This window comes from Vidua chalybeata, chromosome 1, assembly GCF_026979565.1.
Source record: "Vidua chalybeata isolate OUT-0048 chromosome 1, bVidCha1 merged haplotype, whole genome shotgun sequence".
Taxonomy (NCBI): domain Eukaryota; kingdom Metazoa; phylum Chordata; class Aves; order Passeriformes; family Viduidae; genus Vidua; species Vidua chalybeata.
The window spans coordinates 4,044,296-4,061,187 of NC_071530.1; the positions used below are offsets into that span (position 1 = coordinate 4,044,296).

At 42.3% G+C, this 16,892-nt stretch overlaps 1 protein-coding gene across 2 annotated transcripts in view; it reads left to right on the forward strand.

The window, feature by feature from the left end:
- Window positions 1-16,892, forward strand: part of CRHR2 (corticotropin releasing hormone receptor 2) — a 147,857-nt gene that overhangs the window by 27,995 nt on the left and 102,970 nt on the right. Inside the window, exons 1-2 of one of the 2 annotated variants that reach the window (XM_053960642.1) lie at window positions 15,773-15,951; window positions 16,095-16,214. In XM_053960642.1, coding sequence (XP_053816617.1) covers window positions 15,834-15,951; window positions 16,095-16,214 — 238 coding nt within the window. In that variant the 5' untranslated portion in view covers window positions 15,773-15,833. Of the gene's footprint in view, window positions 1-15,772; window positions 15,952-16,094; window positions 16,215-16,892 lie in introns of those variants that run through there. The other variant, XM_053960634.1, reaches the window with a different exon arrangement.

Genomic DNA, 16,892 nt, shown 5'->3' on the forward strand with positions numbered 1-16,892 from the left:
CTCAGCTCCCCTGATGTACTGAGGGATTCCCAAGGAGTAAATACAATTACAGCCAGAGTGTTTGCTGTTCCTTTCTGGTTAGGAATTTCTAACACGATAGCAATGATAATACAAAATTTCCCATAGGTAAAACAAACTTTAAAAATTCTGCTTAAAAGCTTAATATTCCTAGTTGCTAGTCATTGCCTAAGTGAGAGTAAACCGAATTTTACCTTTAGGAAACTCCAAATCATGCAGATTTAGGAATGTGTTTCATTTTCAACAATTACTGCAAGAGATTAAAAAAAAAATCTTGATTTCCATAAGTGCAAATGTTTTCCTTTAACAAGGGAAAAATTTTTACAAGTTTGGAAAATCCATTTATTTAAAAGCCAATCATATTAAATCCATAAAGGAAAAAATGTCCTTAAAATCAATTTCTTCCCATTATGTCTAATCAGAAAATGATTAGAAAATTATTAGAAAGTTAGGGGCTTGACTGAGTAAATGCAGAGATTTCCACACTTTAAAATAGTGAAGATAAAACTCACTCTCCACTGTGGATGCCTAAAATTAGGAGAGAATAATTCTGCCCCTCATTTTTATCCTCCTATAATCTGCTTACATTCATTTTAGTGCAATTAAGATATCATCAACATTTTGCAGCCCTTGGCTTGCATTTTTTGTGTGTTTTTCCAATAAACTGAATAGTAAATATCCAAGGAAATTGCTGTTCAGAGCAACAGGGGTTCAATTAGGGAAAGCAGCAAGTTCATTTTGAAGAATGATCCTAGAATTATTGGAATCATTTGTGTGGAAAAGACCTTAACAATCATCAAATCCAGCCATAAATCCAGCACTGCCAAGCCCAGCACTCAACAATGTCCCCAAGTGCCACATCTACAGAGTGACTCCACCCTTCCCTCGGCAGCCTGGCTCAATGCTTGCAGCCCTTTTGATGAGGAATTTTTTTCCTAATTTCCAATTTAAACCCCCTCTGGTGCAGCTGGAGGCCATTTCCTCTTGTCCTATCTCTTGCTGTTTGCCATATAACATTTATTTTCCATTGCTGTGGGCTTCTGCTTCCACAATTTGTGTGCCACTGAAGACCAGTTTTGGTGATTCATAATGAAGGAATCTACTTTAATGCTGAAATAACAGCATTTTTTTGTGTTATTTTTTGTGTCATCAGCACACTGGTGTAGATTATATAGTTCAGAAATGTAAAGGAAGGGGCTATTCAGACTTTTGGCTCCTCAGAACTTGAGGGTTTGTTAAAAGTGCAGGCAGAATTCTCTGAAAACTTTTCAAAAAACATTTTGTCAGTAGCGAGAGGGACAATTTAATTCAGGTGATAAAGCCAAGGAGAGCTGGTTGTGTTGCTGCAGCTGGGAGAGGAGGAAACATCATGTCCAAAGGCTGTGGAACAAGAATAAAAAAGATGCAGAGTCTGTTTCTGGCTTGTTCATGCTTCAACCTCAATATTTTGACTTCCTGGAGAGGGCCAGGTCACCCAAGTGTCTGCCTGCCTCTGAACCAGCCACTGGTATTTGCTGATTTACAGTCAATATACAGAAAGAGGCATCTCCAGAGAGATGGCTCCTGCTAGGAGCAAATCACAGGATAAAATAAATTGATTCATGAAGGCATTTGTATTCCTTGCTGGAATGTTACCAGCTCTTCTTGGAAACCTTCATTTTCTACACCTGGTTCTTTGCAAATCCATGTAAACTCTACATTCATAGATTCCCAGCTGCTTTCTATTTTAAGAGTTTTTCCTTTGTTTTTACTGTTTCAGCCCATTAATGAAAGCTTTTAGGAGACCAGTGAGTTCTCATTTTCTGGGGCACTTCTAATCTCGGAGATGGAAACTCCAAATCTGTCTCGTAGCCATAAATCATACTTTCATTGTTAGGATTCATTTTCTCATTAGGATAGGATCTAGAAGCTAAACCAGATCAGCATGTCTCTTGGGATAAACACTGCAGATCTCAACATAATCAGAATGGAGGAGAATTTTATCCTTTAAACAGTAAGAGTTTATAGTTGCTTGTTTGCCTCCTTCCTTCCCTTTGTATTTATTCTAGAAAGGATGTGCTTCAATGAGATTTTTCTTCTCTTAACTGCTGCTCTTAAGATTACATCAGTCCCAAACTGATGGGCTGTATTTACACTACAAGTGTAAATGCTGAAAATTTAAAATCTCTTTGTTATGCAAATGGAAGATACTCAGCAGAAAATCCCTCAAATCAGCACTTTGCAGTAGCTGGGTATTTTTTCAGTGCTTTGTAGGAACCTGGCGATGTTGAGTTCTTGGTCGTGAGCAGTTCAACTCCTACTGGGTCCAGAGAATGGGGCAAAATGGGGTGGTTTAGTGCTGTACCTTAGCTGGTTGTTTGTTACAGCCTCCCACATGCTCCAACACACACCATGGATTTGTGAAGTCAGCAGGTGCAGTTACAGGATACAGCTCATTGTTTCTAATTATTTCTTCACTTTCCTCTTAGTTGGTGCTATTGGTTGGTAAAAACAAATTGTAGAGTCATAGAATGGTTTGGGTTGGAAGGGATCTTAAGGACAGTCTAGTTCTCCACCTCCCACTGTCCCAGGGTGCTCCAAGCCCTGTCCAACCTGGCCTTGGACCAGGGATCCAGGGGCAGCCACAGCTTCTCTGGGCACCCTGTGCCAGGTTCCCACCCTCACAGAGAAGAATTTTTTTCCAATATCCAATCTAAAGCTCCTCTCTGGCAGTGGGAAGCCATTCTCCCTTGTCCTGCCACTCGAGTCCTTGTAGAAAGTGTCTCTCCATCTTTCTGTTGGCTCCTTCAGGTGCTGCAAGGCCACAGCTGGGTCACCCCAAAGCTTCTCTTTTCCAGGCTGAACAATCCCAATTCTCCCAGCCTTTCCTCACTGCTGAGCTGCTCCAACCCTCTGATCACCCTGGTGCCTCCTCTGCACTCACTCCAACAGCTCCATGTCCTTCCTGTGCTGGGGACCCCAAGATGTCCTGGATACAGGACATCACGGTTAGGAACAGGATTCCTACGAAGACAAAATAAAATCATCACGGAAAATTGTACAAAAAACAAAAGCCAAAGCAAAGCCTCGGTGGAAGTGTTCAACTCTGCTCAAAGTGAGGCTGTTTTTATAGGAAGGATCTTCCAGGCCTGATTTCAGTTTTCCCTACAGATGGAATTCCTGTCCCTCAGTCTGGACATCTGTAGCACAGACATGTCCCAGGGAGCAGGTCAGCCCAGGTTGTTTTGGTTTTATTTTTAATGGTGAGAAAGAGACACTTTTAGAAGACAATTTATCTGATCCAATTTATGGTGACAGAAATCATCCCAGAGAATCCACTGGCTTCACAGAGTAGATCCCTCTTGACTTTTGAGGGAACCTGGAGACTCCTCTGTCCTGACAGCTCCTCTGCAGACCATAAACTGAGACAAATTATCCCAGCCACATCAACTGCAGCTCAGAGGAGTGCTGGCATGAGCAGTGCCCAACCATCAATTTTGTATGGGCTTAGTTTATGTTTTCTGCAGGTTTTGCCTCCAGCAGACTTTAGGGAACATTATCCATGAAAACCAGTATAATTCTGCTGAAGAGGGGTGGTGATTTCTTCTAAAAACTGTAAATTGCTTATTCTTATAGAAGAAGTTTCTTATAAGGAGACGATTTTTTTTTTTAAAATCTGAAGAGGGTAAATTGGGCTGTTCTTTTCCCTCCATAAAACTATCAATTATTTTAAATGAAACCATGGCTTTCTTGGTGTGGGGGAACATTCAGCTATTGATTTCTGTGGAGAGTGGAATTTTAATGTTAAACTCACTGTGTTAGAGAAATAACTTTTGCTTATAATCATGGAATGGGTTGCAAGGGACTTTAAAGTTCATTTAGTTCCAATATAATAATAATTAATAATAATAATAACAATAATAATTCAAATATATAAATAAATAAATAAAAATACCTAAAAGCTTTAAAAAGTTTAATATACATAATGTAGGCAACCACAGTTAAGTCAGACACCTCAGACTCCACTTTTAGGAAATTGTAAGTGTTGGAACAGGTCTCCAACAGGTCCAACCTAGCCTTGAACACTTATCAACATCTAAAATGCAAGTATCCCAACCATTTATTTCATTTGGGAAGCTGCAGATTTCAAAAAAAAATCTAGGAAATTGACATAAATTCCTGTTCAAAATTTTACACCTTTGTTCTTCTGTCTACATTTTCTGTCACCTGGCAAGCTAAAAATCCAGTACAATTCAGACTAAATAATTAAGGTGCAATTTAAATGACCCCTAGGATGCTTCAGCCCAACTCTAGCTAATTTTATATTCAAAGACAGAAGCAAAGGCCAAGAAAATCCATTTGTCTATTATCGCTGGTATTTCTTTCTATCTGTGTTAGACTGTCTCAAAGGATTTGGGATAAAATGACCACAGCCAGAGCTCTTTATTCAAAGCTACTTCTAATTCATGGAAAATAAAGTATTTTCTGCTATGCCTGATGAGCTGGCTGGCTTGTGTCTCAGTTAGAATTAAAAATATTCAAGCTAACTCAGAGGAGTCGTACCAGGATAATGGCAAAATCCACATCCCTCCCTGGCTGGTGGAGACAAAATTGATTTTGTCCCAAGGGTTTGGGTGAGCAGTGAGTGACAGAGATGTAGGGCAAAGTTCATCTCAAATTATTATTCTGGGGTGATCAAAGCTATTTGTCTTTTATTCTGGAACTCGATATGGTCTTAAGAAAAGATAGAAAAATTTGTTCTGTTTCCACAAAACAATTTAGGTTTAACTAACTCAGCCCTTTTGATCCAAAAGAAGCAGGGGAAAAAGAAACAATCAGAAATTTTCATTTAACAATGGTCTGATGTTTGATGATTGATCCATCAAAAGCAAATTGAACCAGCCTGGGAAATTGGTTTTGGGGTGGGAAATAAGTTCAAAATGAGCTGGCAGAAGGCTGAAATCACACTTAGTTGGAAAAGGAATTGAGTTGTGATTTCAGAGTGAAGCGATGCGGCGTGGGGAGGAATGGGTGATGAAGGCAAACACTGCTGGCCCTCTTAAACCCATAATCTCCTGTGCAGTTCATAAACTTGTGTGGAAAAGGAAGTTTTCTCTTCGGGGAAATTCATCTCTTACTGTAGCAACACTTTCTGCTGCCAAAGGCAGGACAGTAAAATGCATCTTTTTCCACATGCGGGTCTCTGATGAACCAGTGAACTCTTCCTGTTTTGATGGCTTTTTGATAGATTCTGATTTTGCATTCAGGTAACTCCAAGCAGGTTTTCTTTTGCAGTGTTTCCTTCCTCAATCAGACGTTTCCTTTGCAGTAATGAAGAATTAGGAGAGCCCTCCAGTGGCCGAGGGAAAAGGATGAGCTCTGGCAGGGAGCCAGACCAGCCTAGAAACCAGGGGCAGAAATATCTGCAGCATATTTCAGAGGTGACCTCTTAGGGATGGCTTATACCCCACTTGCATTAGTCCTATGATCCCGAGGAATTCCACAGCACCTGAAAAACTCTGTGAGTGAAATAATATGTGTGTATTCCTTCATTATTTCTGTCTAAAAAAGGGCTATTTGTGTGAAGGGGATATACTTTAGGGATAAACTGATAGCTTTTGTACTTAATAACTTTACAGGAATTAAAAATGAAAATAACTTGGTCCTCACAAAGTTAATTATTCATATTCATAATGAAATAACTGCCAATAAAATTGCTTCAAAAGAAAATTAATAATTATTATTTCTTCATTTCATAGTCCCTCAAGGTAAAGCCATGATGAACAGGTCATTGTTGCCTAAAACATTGCTGTAAGGATGATTCTGATGATCTTATTAAGTGGGAAAGGGAAGAAATGCTGAAAAATAATTTTTCCAGGCATCAATCTCAGATTTTGACATCTGCTGATGATAACTGGCAGTTAGCAACATCATGGATGGGCACTCTGGGGGGTGGTGAGAGATTCTGGAAGGTTAACGAGGAGATTTGAGGAGTTCAGAAGAGAAGCATCACTTGCTTAGCAATAGGATGTTGTTATCTTGCCTTTGCAATTGAGTGTGAGAGCATGTGAGTGACAAAATGTTTAATCAGAACATTCTGTGTTTTCCCCAAACTCATTTTTTAATATTCATTGGGGTGAGACGTGCAGTTTTCCAAATAAAAACCACATGAACACATCCTGGGGAAAGAAACCCAGCGGTGCTGTCAAGCAGATTGGGAGTGCCACACTTCTCAGGATTCATTTGTTGCTGCACCTGTTATTAAAATCTCTATCCCACCATCAGCTAATTGATGGCATTTACTCATATTTTACATCTATGCTGAAATAAATCTGTTTCAATGTTGGTGCTTATTTCAGTTTTCAGCTGTTTTGCTTTGAATTCTTGTGGATTGGTCCGTGGCTTTTGTAAAAATCCACTATAACCAATGCTGATGGAACCAGTTATAGATTGAGATCTGCATATCCAATGTCTTGATAAGAACAGGAAAAGCTTGGGGTTTGAGGCTTTCAACTGTTTTCCAAGGTTTATACTTATTGTGAAAGTTCTTAGCCACAAAATGGACACAGACAATTTGCAGGTGGCTCAAAATGTATTAAAATAACAGGATTAGATAAGTTTTATACAAGATCATTAAAATTCAAACAAAAGCATAGAATTTAAACAAATATGTGTGCGTGCCAAAGCAGCATAAAGTCCTAGCTTTCAATTTCTGTCTGACATGTAAGTAAAACTCTGATACCCATCTCAGATATGTGATGTGTTGGCAGGTGACATCTCTTTCCAAAGTACAAATGCATCTTGGGGTGAATAATATCCTACTAAGTAGAATATCTAAGAGTTGTCAATTTGAAGAAGGTATTTGTCTCCAAATTAAATGAATCATCATTCTCTGAAAGTGTCCATTTCCCTGGAGGCTGTTAGAGAACTTGATTTAGTCTAGACATCCAAATTTTAGGTGGCTGGAATTAGGTGAAATGAATCCTTCTGCCTCTATGAACCTCTCAAATACCCTAAACCATACAAGACCTGAAGTACCCTGAGCTGCAGAATCAGAAATACTGGCCCTGGTGGTGAAAACATCAAGGGATAATGAGCCAAGCTAGGGAGGAGATCTGGAGAGGGATTTTTTTTTTATCCCAGGAGGAATCCAAAATTATGTGAGGTCACTGATTCCAGACACAGGCACAAGCTATTGCAACAGAATTAATGTTCTGACATCCTCTCTGTTCTTCTGGGGCTGCAAGCATGTGCAGTAGCAGTTTGAATATCACAGATCAGGTAATTATTACATTATTTTTCCTCATTTATCATTGCCATAATAATATTATGGTAATCCATTTTCATGCCTAATCGTTGCAGCTGGTGTCTGGTGTGACTGGATCCTCCTCAGTGTCTGGTGAAATGATGTGTTTGAGAGCCACTGTCTCAATTCTCAAAGTCAGTATTCTGCTCATGATTCCTGCCACTTCATTTCCAGGCATTTTCTCTGGTGTTTGCTGAGTGGTGGCTGGCAGAGAGATGCAAATCTATTACACAGTGCTTGTGTTATATTGATTTCCTCTGGTAAATAATTCCATTAAATCTAAGACATGGAATCTCTAAACATAATGCTGCTGGCATTGTGATAGTCCTGTCCAAACAGGACATTTTTCTTCTCATATTTATTCCTGATTGGTTTAATTTCAAATATTTTTGTTTGCTCTCCCATGAAATGATAGGCACAAAGTTATGGGATTACAGCTGCCAAACACTCCAGGGAGACAAGGTGGGCCAGTGGGGAAAAGCTCAGCAAACAATTTGTTCTTTGTTCAGGGCATCTGGAATGGGATTAATCTGATTAATGCAGACATTTACATCAATCCAAGCTGGTTCCTCTTATAGACAGCAAAGATCTGCTCAGGGTAATGGTTAGAGCTGAGGGCAAAATCAATCTCATCAGGTGAATCTCATTGCAAAAGTTCTTATTTTTTTTTTCTATTGGTTGTACACCTCAGTGAATTGGCATCTCTGGAAACATTTGCACTGGGGACACCATAAGAGAAGTGTCCAAAATTTGTTTCCTCTCTCAGACGTGTTGTAAACATAATAGTTCAACCAAGGGAAGAAAATTACCAGGAAAACTTCAGTTGATCTACAAGGCTTGTGCTACTTTTTGTGTTTTAGGAGGTTTCCCACATTTCTGAATGATTTAAATTAACCCAAGGAATAAAAATCTACTGCATAAAGCCGGTTTTATAATAGTGAAAGCTTCCCTGTGACATGCTGCTGATGGGATTCTTCCCTTTTACAACAGGCCCAGGTTTTGCCCAGTCTGATGTCCACAGGTGTCCCAGAACAGCTGAGATGCCTGAGGACAAAATGTTTGCCCTGTGGCTGCTGCTTCAGAAGGGATGGATCTTCCCAGGGTCCTGAGTTTCTCTGCCAGCCTCATATGGCTATTCCAGATATGCTGGAGTAGATCTTGCAGGTCACACACTTTTGGGCAGTGGAATCAGAGTCTAGATCCTTCTTGCCTATAAATGACAGCTTTGATAACTTGTGGAAAGTAGAGAGAGCATTGAGAGCTGGCAGCTCTGCAGTGTTTCAGTCTTTTACAAGTCCTCAATTTTCCACTTGCTTTGGGCCCAAAGGAGTACAGAAGCCACTAGCCCAGGGTCCCAAGGCCAGACTGATGGTGCTCTTCAAAGAAAACCCAAGCAAATATGAGTTGGACAGTTTAAAACTGGGAGTCATGACATTGTAGCTACCATGTGTGCTAGGCCACGAAGGCAGGGCCCAGACCCCAAAGGGTTAATTCTCTTACTTTTTCTGTTGAAGTTGCTTAGGAAGCCCTTTTGATTAGATCATGGCAGTTTGGAGCAGGCTGGTTTTGTTGGTGTGTCTCAGTTTGAAAAGACAGGTGTCTGCTGAGAAAAGCAGGAGCTTCTCTTGAAATGGAAAGTGTAAACCCCCTCCCTCCGAATTATTAGGATTTTGAAATTAAGGGGGGCTCTCAGGGAAAGATATGGGAGTAGGAATAACAGTTCTGGTATTAGAAAAATTAAAAATGCAGTAATACAGAACAACACTGCCAGAGTCAGAGCAGGCCCTGGCAGCCTGTGGGTCAGGCTGGTGGCAGCAGTCCCATTCCAGGGTGGCTCAGCCCTCCTGCAGTGCCAGCTGTGCTTCTGCTGGAGCAGGATCCTGGACAAGGCTGGAGTTTTCCTCTGAAGCTCCAGGGCTGCTGGAGATGGGCCTGGGCTTCCTCTGGGAATGCAGTGGGGAAGAAAGCTGCTCCTCTGGGAATGCAGTGGACAAAGGCTGCTGTGGTGTTGCAGGAGTCAGATTGTATCCAGGTAGGAATGCTTGGCTCCTCCCCTGGGCACAGCATCTCCCCATGGGATGATGGAATTTTCTCAGCCATGCAGGGACACTCAGTGGCCATGAACAGAAGAGATCTCCTTGAGGGAGGTTTGGCTGTGGGAGCGATAAAAAAACTGCCCAATGAACAGCAGAGAACTGCCCCACCTCTGACAGATGGCAATAGAATACACACCCCCACTAACATCTTGCATTTGCAACCTAAGACATGGTGGCATCTGATTTGGGTCATTTTTAGCCCTGGGATATTAAGCAGCATGATCATGTGTTATTTGTCTCTCTTTGTGCTTTCTGAGATACCTGATCTTTCAAAATCAGGCACCGTGCAGTGCCTGTGAGCTTCCAGAAAAAATGAGGGATTGACTTCTGAACATTTTGGTGTCTTTTATTTCTCTACATCCTCCCAGTTTATGATGCATGGGGAGACTACTCAGATCTTCCCAGCATGCACTGAAAGGCAGCAAAACAAAGCAGAGTGGGAGGCAGGGAGAGCAAAAGTTTGGCATATGCTGAATTAAGCCACAAGAAATTTTGTGGCTGATGTGTGCTGAGGAGGAGAACAGGACAAGACCCCTGAATCTTTACATCCTTTCTGGCAGTGGTCGTATTGTACACAATAGAAAGAGCGGGACTAAGAACACACATCCTCATGGTCATCATTTGTTCAGATGGGACTTAACTCCCTTTTTTTTTTTGCTATTTTTTATGCTTATGCTGTAAACAGAGCCCCAAGCCATTGCCAGGCATAGATAAATATATCAGATGGGCTCCTTTGTGTTTTTGTGTGTCTGTGAAGCGCTGACTCTGAATTTGACCCTGTATAAAATCAGAGTTATTCTGGAATGCTGCTGTGCTCTTATGCAGTAGATGATGTTCTGTACATTCATCTAAAACAGCTCACTTCAAGAAAAATAACTCTGGCAGTTTATTAGTGTGACAAGGTTGGTTCTTTTGTGTGCTTTGTGTCCTTGTAATCTCCCTGCAGTGTCTCATCGTTCGTCCCATGTAACATGATTCACTCACACAGGTTTTATAGCTGTAGAGAATGACAAGTGTATTAATGTGCCTAAAGAAATATATTGATATTGTATTGAAATACATTGATTCGACAGCATAAATAATAAATGGCTACAAGCCATTTATTATTTATGCTGTTGGATCTTTTTACACCCCCAGTAAATATTTTCTAGCATCAATGAAGCTGCGAAGATTCATCACCACAGGCCTGTATTTATTAATTTTATCTTTGCTCAGTGGAGTCATACTTCATTTCTAGCAATAAAGGGTGTCTCCTGTTTGTAACAAATGAGTCTATCAGCTGAAACAAAGATCTCCGTGTATCTATGTCTAATCTTCCTCTCCACATACAACAATTTTCATCTCTGAACTTTCAGTGTAGGTTTCAAGTAGATGCAGAAAGGACCAGATTTTGATTAAAAGTTTGAGAACTTTCAAACTTTTGATTAAAAGTTTGAGAACACCTTCTCAGTTTGAGAAGGTGTTTTCTTTAGCAGTCTACTCCTGCAGCAGAGTGGAATTCATTGTGGGGAGCCAGGCTGTGGTGTGGCAGACAAGTCAGCCATATGTGACATATCCATGGCAGTTCTAGAGCTGTCTGTGGAAATCTCTAAGCTCTCCCCAATCTCTTGCTACTTGAATTGCCTTGCTCCCTGTGGTCTGAATGTGCTCCTACTCTGAAAATTGCATTTACACACCTGGAATGGGAAGATAAATATTCTACCAGCTCATGGTCATGTCGTCACTGCATTTGAGAAGTGCAGTCAGAGCAGTTTTGCAGTGCAGCTTGAGAAGGAGGGCCTTGAGGTTTGTGGCCCAGAAGCCACTTGGGTAAATTTGTACCATCATCAAAGTCTTGCATTCCTTACCAAGCTGAAAAGTCCCAGTAACTTGACAGTTTGATGCTGGAAGGTCATTGCAATAACACAGGATTACAGGGGGACACTTTAGAGAGGAAAAGGAGATGAGAAAAAAATTGATTGTACCACTTGAAACCCTCCAGCCTCATATTTAGAAGAAACAGCTCCATGAGTGAGTTAACAGAGCAGTTTGTACATGAGATGAAGAGTCTGGATGTGGATGTACACACCTGGGTTAGGGGAAGAGAGCTGAAGAGCCAACACTGGCGCCGTGACTCGATGTGATACCTGCACACTGATGGGGTAAAATTCCTGAAAGCCAAATGGCACTGAGGTGCAGAGGACATTGGTGTCACCAGATGGATAGATGATGTGCATTTCCTGCCCTGAGCCTTGTTACAGAGCAGAGCAGAGGGTGACTGCTGTGCCTGGAGAGCAGGAGCTCTTCACACTGACAGACAGACAGACAGCAGGAGTGATGAAGCTGTCACTGTAGTGGGAGGCTGAGCACAGTGGCTTTTCTTTCTCTGAAGAAGGGAAATGAGGAGAGAACTTGTGTTCTGTTTTTTTTTTTTTTCCTCTTTGCTTTTTTTTCCCCCCTCCTCTCAATAATCATCCTGGGTCTTGAAATACACAGGAATTCCTTGGTCTTGTGTAGATTGAATGTCTGAGGAGAAGTCAGGTGGTTCTGGAGTTCCTTCCACCCTCTCCAAACACTTACAGTGACTGCCTGAGTCTGCATAGAGCTGAGCTTTGATGTTGCTGGATAATCACAGCTCATCCTTGCTACTCACTGTTGGTGGGGCAAACTAAAAGCTGTGCTCTGGCTAATTCCATCAGCTGTGGCTTGGAGCAGGTTGTAGATGAAGAAAGCAGCTGTGTGGCCATGGTGTGAGGGCTGACATACAGAGGTTTCCATTGCCATTTATGAGCAGAGCTCGTTCCTTTCCCAGAAGAACTGCAGGTGACCTTTTAATAAGTCCTCTTTAAAGGCTCTTGCTGAACTCTGTGTGTGTGCACAGGTTTATTTGTCTGTCCTGTTCTCTTCCAGAGCCTTGCACGTGCACCCAAACCAACCAGTGAATAGCAGCTCGCAGCAACGAGCCCACTTGGAAGCTGGCAAAGTTTTTCTGCCTGCCAAGAGCCAAATCCCAGCTTTCTTGGGATGCTGAGGAATTTCTAAGGCAGATCTCTGCTGCCTGGCAAGGTCTGATTTGTGTCACGTGCACCACAGCATCAGTAGAGAAGCAGAAGTGTCAGCAGCTGCAGGATTTCTGTCAATCTTTCATGTAATTGGTTTCTTGCATAAAGAACAACATTTGCACATCAAATGAGTCCAACTGACAGAGTCAGGATTTCACTAGATCCAGTCAGAGGGAAACTTTGATGAAGTGGTTAATTGTACCCAGGGATAGCTGCAAAAGTAGTTTTTCATCAAGGGGTTACAGTAGAACTGGGATTATTAAAGAATGGTGCTGATTTCTGGACTGAGGAATAATAAATTATTTTCTTCATTCAGACTTAATCCTCAACATTCATCTCCCTCTATATTTATTTTTGCAGTGGGTTTTTTTAAATTATTATTAAATCTATGGAACACAACAGGATTGTATAATACGTGCTGCTTCTGATTTTCTAAAGTTTGAACTGAGAAGATGGAAATCAGTCTAGATTGAAGATTTTCTAGCTCTTCTCACTTAAATGAAGAAATCATTCTCCTGAGCCTGAAAAAAAAAATAGTTTAATTCAGGGCTATTGTTTCAGGTGTTAACCACTATAAAGAAGAGAATTGAAATGAAATCCAGTTTAGTGTTCAACTCTGTAATATTTGAACCATTCAAAAAATCTTCAAGAGTTTATTCTGGAAAACACAGGGCAGAATTAGGAACGTGAAGCATTTACCAAATTTAAAAGTAGTTACTTTCTTTGAAACTGTCATTCTTTTTTTTTGTAATTTATTAAGTGCTGCATTCCTCAAAAAATTCAGGAAACTCCAGTGCCCAAAGCTTCCGAGCAGGATTTTGATTCCAGTGTGCTGAACAAACAGCATGAAAAAATAGAAAGGGCAGACAGTAGGTGAGAAATGAAGACTTTTGGCCAGGCTATGTGATTTTTCTCCTGCAGAGAGGCAGCAGAAACAGACCAAAAAAAAAAAAAATTTTTACAACATCCTGGACCAGTGTCCTGCTGACTGTGGGAGCAGCCACTGCGCTCAGTGGTACCAGTGGGCACATTCAGGTGCTGTCCTGTGAGAAGGTCTCAAAGCCACCCCCGAGAGGCTCAGCTTGAGGAACAAAAAGGAATTTTATGAGCTCAACTGAACTTTCAGGAAGGAGAAAATGAGGGTTTAGAGCACCCTTTATCCCTCACTCTTGGAAGTGGAAGAAAAAGGGTTTTCTCCTCAAAGCACTGTTCAAAGCCAGCCAGTAGGTTGGTCGTGGTCATGTTAGGTGACTGATGCTAAAAAAATTTTCTCGCCTGCTTTTTGGGGTTGGAGGTACATGGGACAAAGAGATCTGTTGGTGTTGAGAAGGGTTAATTTGTTGCAATTGAGATTTCTCCAGAAGGGCTGCAATTTTGGGAACATTGACTTGGGAAAGAGACCAAGGCTCCAGAGAGAGAAGCAGAGAGATGCATTCACTTGCCTCAGAATATCACAGTGTCTAGAAAATTAGTACACTTGTTATTCTCGTGGGTTTTTACATATTTCAAATAAAAATACTTATCCCAAAACCACAGTGGCACTCCTCCCCTCTCTGCCATTGCAATCTGAAAACGTTAAAAAATCTCCAGATTCCCAGATGGCAAAATAACATCCTGGCTAGTTCTCTCCTCAGTGCATGTTGTTAATTTATTTGTTGTTCTAACACAGTTATTTTTTTCTTTTTCCTCTCTCTGGATGCCACAGTTCTTTTGGTCCTTCAAAAGTAAAGAATAAAGCCCTTCAGTCTTAAATATGAATAAAAGGAAAGTCCAGGCCTTTGCAGGGTGGGAGATAAATGTTATAGGAAGTCCTGTACCACTGCTTTGAGCTCAGTGTAAGCACTTTGTCTGATCTAAAGCTGTGAACAGACTGTAAATATTTCATTTTACTGTCTTTGCCTTCTTTTTCTGCATTCCTCTCTGCCACTTCATATCTACTGATCTCGGTCTACTCCCTTACAAGTCAGTTTTTTGTTTCCTTCCCAAAATCCTTCTGAATCTGTGATCATAAATGATGCTCATCAACACTCTTTTTTTAGGGATTTCCTCATAGTTTGGTGTAGCAAGACAGAAAGGCTGGTCAGGTCTGAGCTGCTCTCCAGCATGTCCCAGAGTGCAGCCCTTCACCCAGTTCCACTCTGCTGAGTTTTGATTTCCCAAAGATAGCCAGCCTTCTGGGCAGCTCCTTCCAAACTTCTCCTCCTTCCCCTTCACCAGACCCTTCTCATCCTGTCCCACATTGACCTCAGTTTGTCAAGTCCTTTGCTCTTCCCTCTCTCCCCACACCAGGATTTTCTCGTTCAGAGGCTCCTGCTCTTGCTCCTTTCTGAATCCTACCCCTGGAAAATGAGAGGGGCATTTATTTTCTTCCTCTTCCCCTGAATGATCCATCCTTTGCTTCAGAGCTCTCTGTGCCTTGCCCTGCTTTCCTGTCCACCCCATGCCATCCGTGTGAGTGGCTGAAAGTTGTGTTCCCTCGGTGCCTAGGCTCTACTCTCCTCACTCTGCCTTTTCTGTGGGTCATTATTCCATATTTCTTTATTCCAGACCAGGCTGGACAGGGCTTGAAGCAACCTGGTCTATTGGAAGGTGTCCCTACCCATGGCAGGGTGTTGGAATGAGATAACCTTTAACATCTCTTCCAAGCCAGACCTTCTGTGAGTCTATGATTACTCCAGATTCCTTTATTCCAACACCTCTCTTCTATCAGATCATCCCTGCTTTTATTATTTCTATCCTTCATCCCTGCTTTTATTATTTCTCTTCTTTCTCAAGGCCTGCACAGCACCTCCTGGACCGGGTCCCTCCTTCTCCCCTGCCCCAGCATCCCTGCTCATCCTCAATTCCAGGCAGCAGAGGCAGGAATTGCTTCGCTCCACAAAAAAAAAAAAAAAAAAAAAAACAGAGGAGTTCTCCTCCTCTGATGGCTTTTCCTGTTCTCCCTGGCTTTAATTTGCAGCGAGTATTTTTTTTTGCAAAAGCGCTCATCCCCGGAGCTAACAATAAAACTGTGCCTCTGTGTGTCAGGAGAGAGAGGCAGGGAGAGGCAGGAGGAGGGCGAGGGGGATGCAGCCGCAGCACAGCGGTCTGGCAGAGCCCGGGCACACCGGGGAGACGTGAGCCCCTCAAGCCGGGCTCAGCCCGATCCCATTGGCTCCCGAGCCGCTGGATTTAAAGGGAAGAGGAGCTGGGAGGGCTGAGCTGCACAGGCAGACGCAGACTCAGCCAAGTTGTCAGCGCGCTTGCGAGCGGGAGCGGCTCGAACACACCAGAGTGCGGCTTGATGCTCGTTTGGCTCCAGAAAGGGGAAAAAAGAAGAGAGGACCAAAAAAAAAAAAAAAAAAAGGGGGGGGTGAAGGAGCCTGATCCAGTCCAGCAGTCCCAGAGGGAATAATGGATGTGACCATCTCTCAGTTCATCTTAGAAGAATTTGATGTGAACTGCAGCCTCCTGGATCGTTTACACGAGACTTTTTTAGAGAGTTCCTCTATCCCTTTCCTGGGCTTTGATGGTAGGAGCTGTTACCTGGTGCAGAGCTCGGGAAAAGCTTTAGAAGTGCTGAGACTCGGTTTGCTTTGTGATGCGGAGTGCGTGGCTTTTGTGCTTTTCTCAACTGCTTCTTTTTCCCTTTCTGTCTCGTGTTTTTAACCCCAGGTCCGTACTGCAATGCCACCACGGACCAGATCGGGACCTGCTGGCCCAGAACCTCTGCGGGGGAGCTCGTGGAGAGACCCTGCCCGGAGTTCTTCAATGGGATCAAGTACAACACCACGAGTAAGTACAAACTCTTTTCTTCTCCTGCAGATCTCGCGTTCAGAAGGTGCCTGGGGACACCCAAAATCTATTTTCATTAAAGGAAAAAAAAAAAAAAAAAGAATAGAAGAAAAAAAAAGTTTGCTTGGGAATCAGCATTTCCTCCACATTCCAGTCTGTATATTCAAAATTTTTGCCTGGAATGATGCAGATTTCTGAAAAGCGCAGGCTTGTGGACACTGTTTCCTCTTTGCTGAAGTACATTTAGGGGAGGAAATATCCTCTGCAGTCTGAGGAGGGTTTGTTGTGCTTTGTGTGCTTGTGCATGTGCAGCTGCCTACAGCTCAGTGTGTTTGTAGCAGTGCTTCACCCACCTGGATAACTAGACAACCTCTGGCTCACGGAACACTCAGTCCTACTGCCTAAACTGCATTTTGGAAGGTCAGTCCCTTTTCCAGGCTGGCTGTGTGAGCAGGGGTTCAAGCTCTTCTGGGAGTTGGGTGTAACAGACAAAAAGAAGGCTGAGGGCTGCAATCTGTTTTAGCAACTTCATCAGGGGCTGGCTGCTGAGGCTGGAGCTGCATCAGCTCTGCATGGGAGACAGGAGAGGAAATTAGGAGGCAAATAATATTCAAAGCAAGGGAGCATGGGGGCTCCTTAGAAATCTCCTGGATGCTTTATTCTTCGAGGTAAACAATC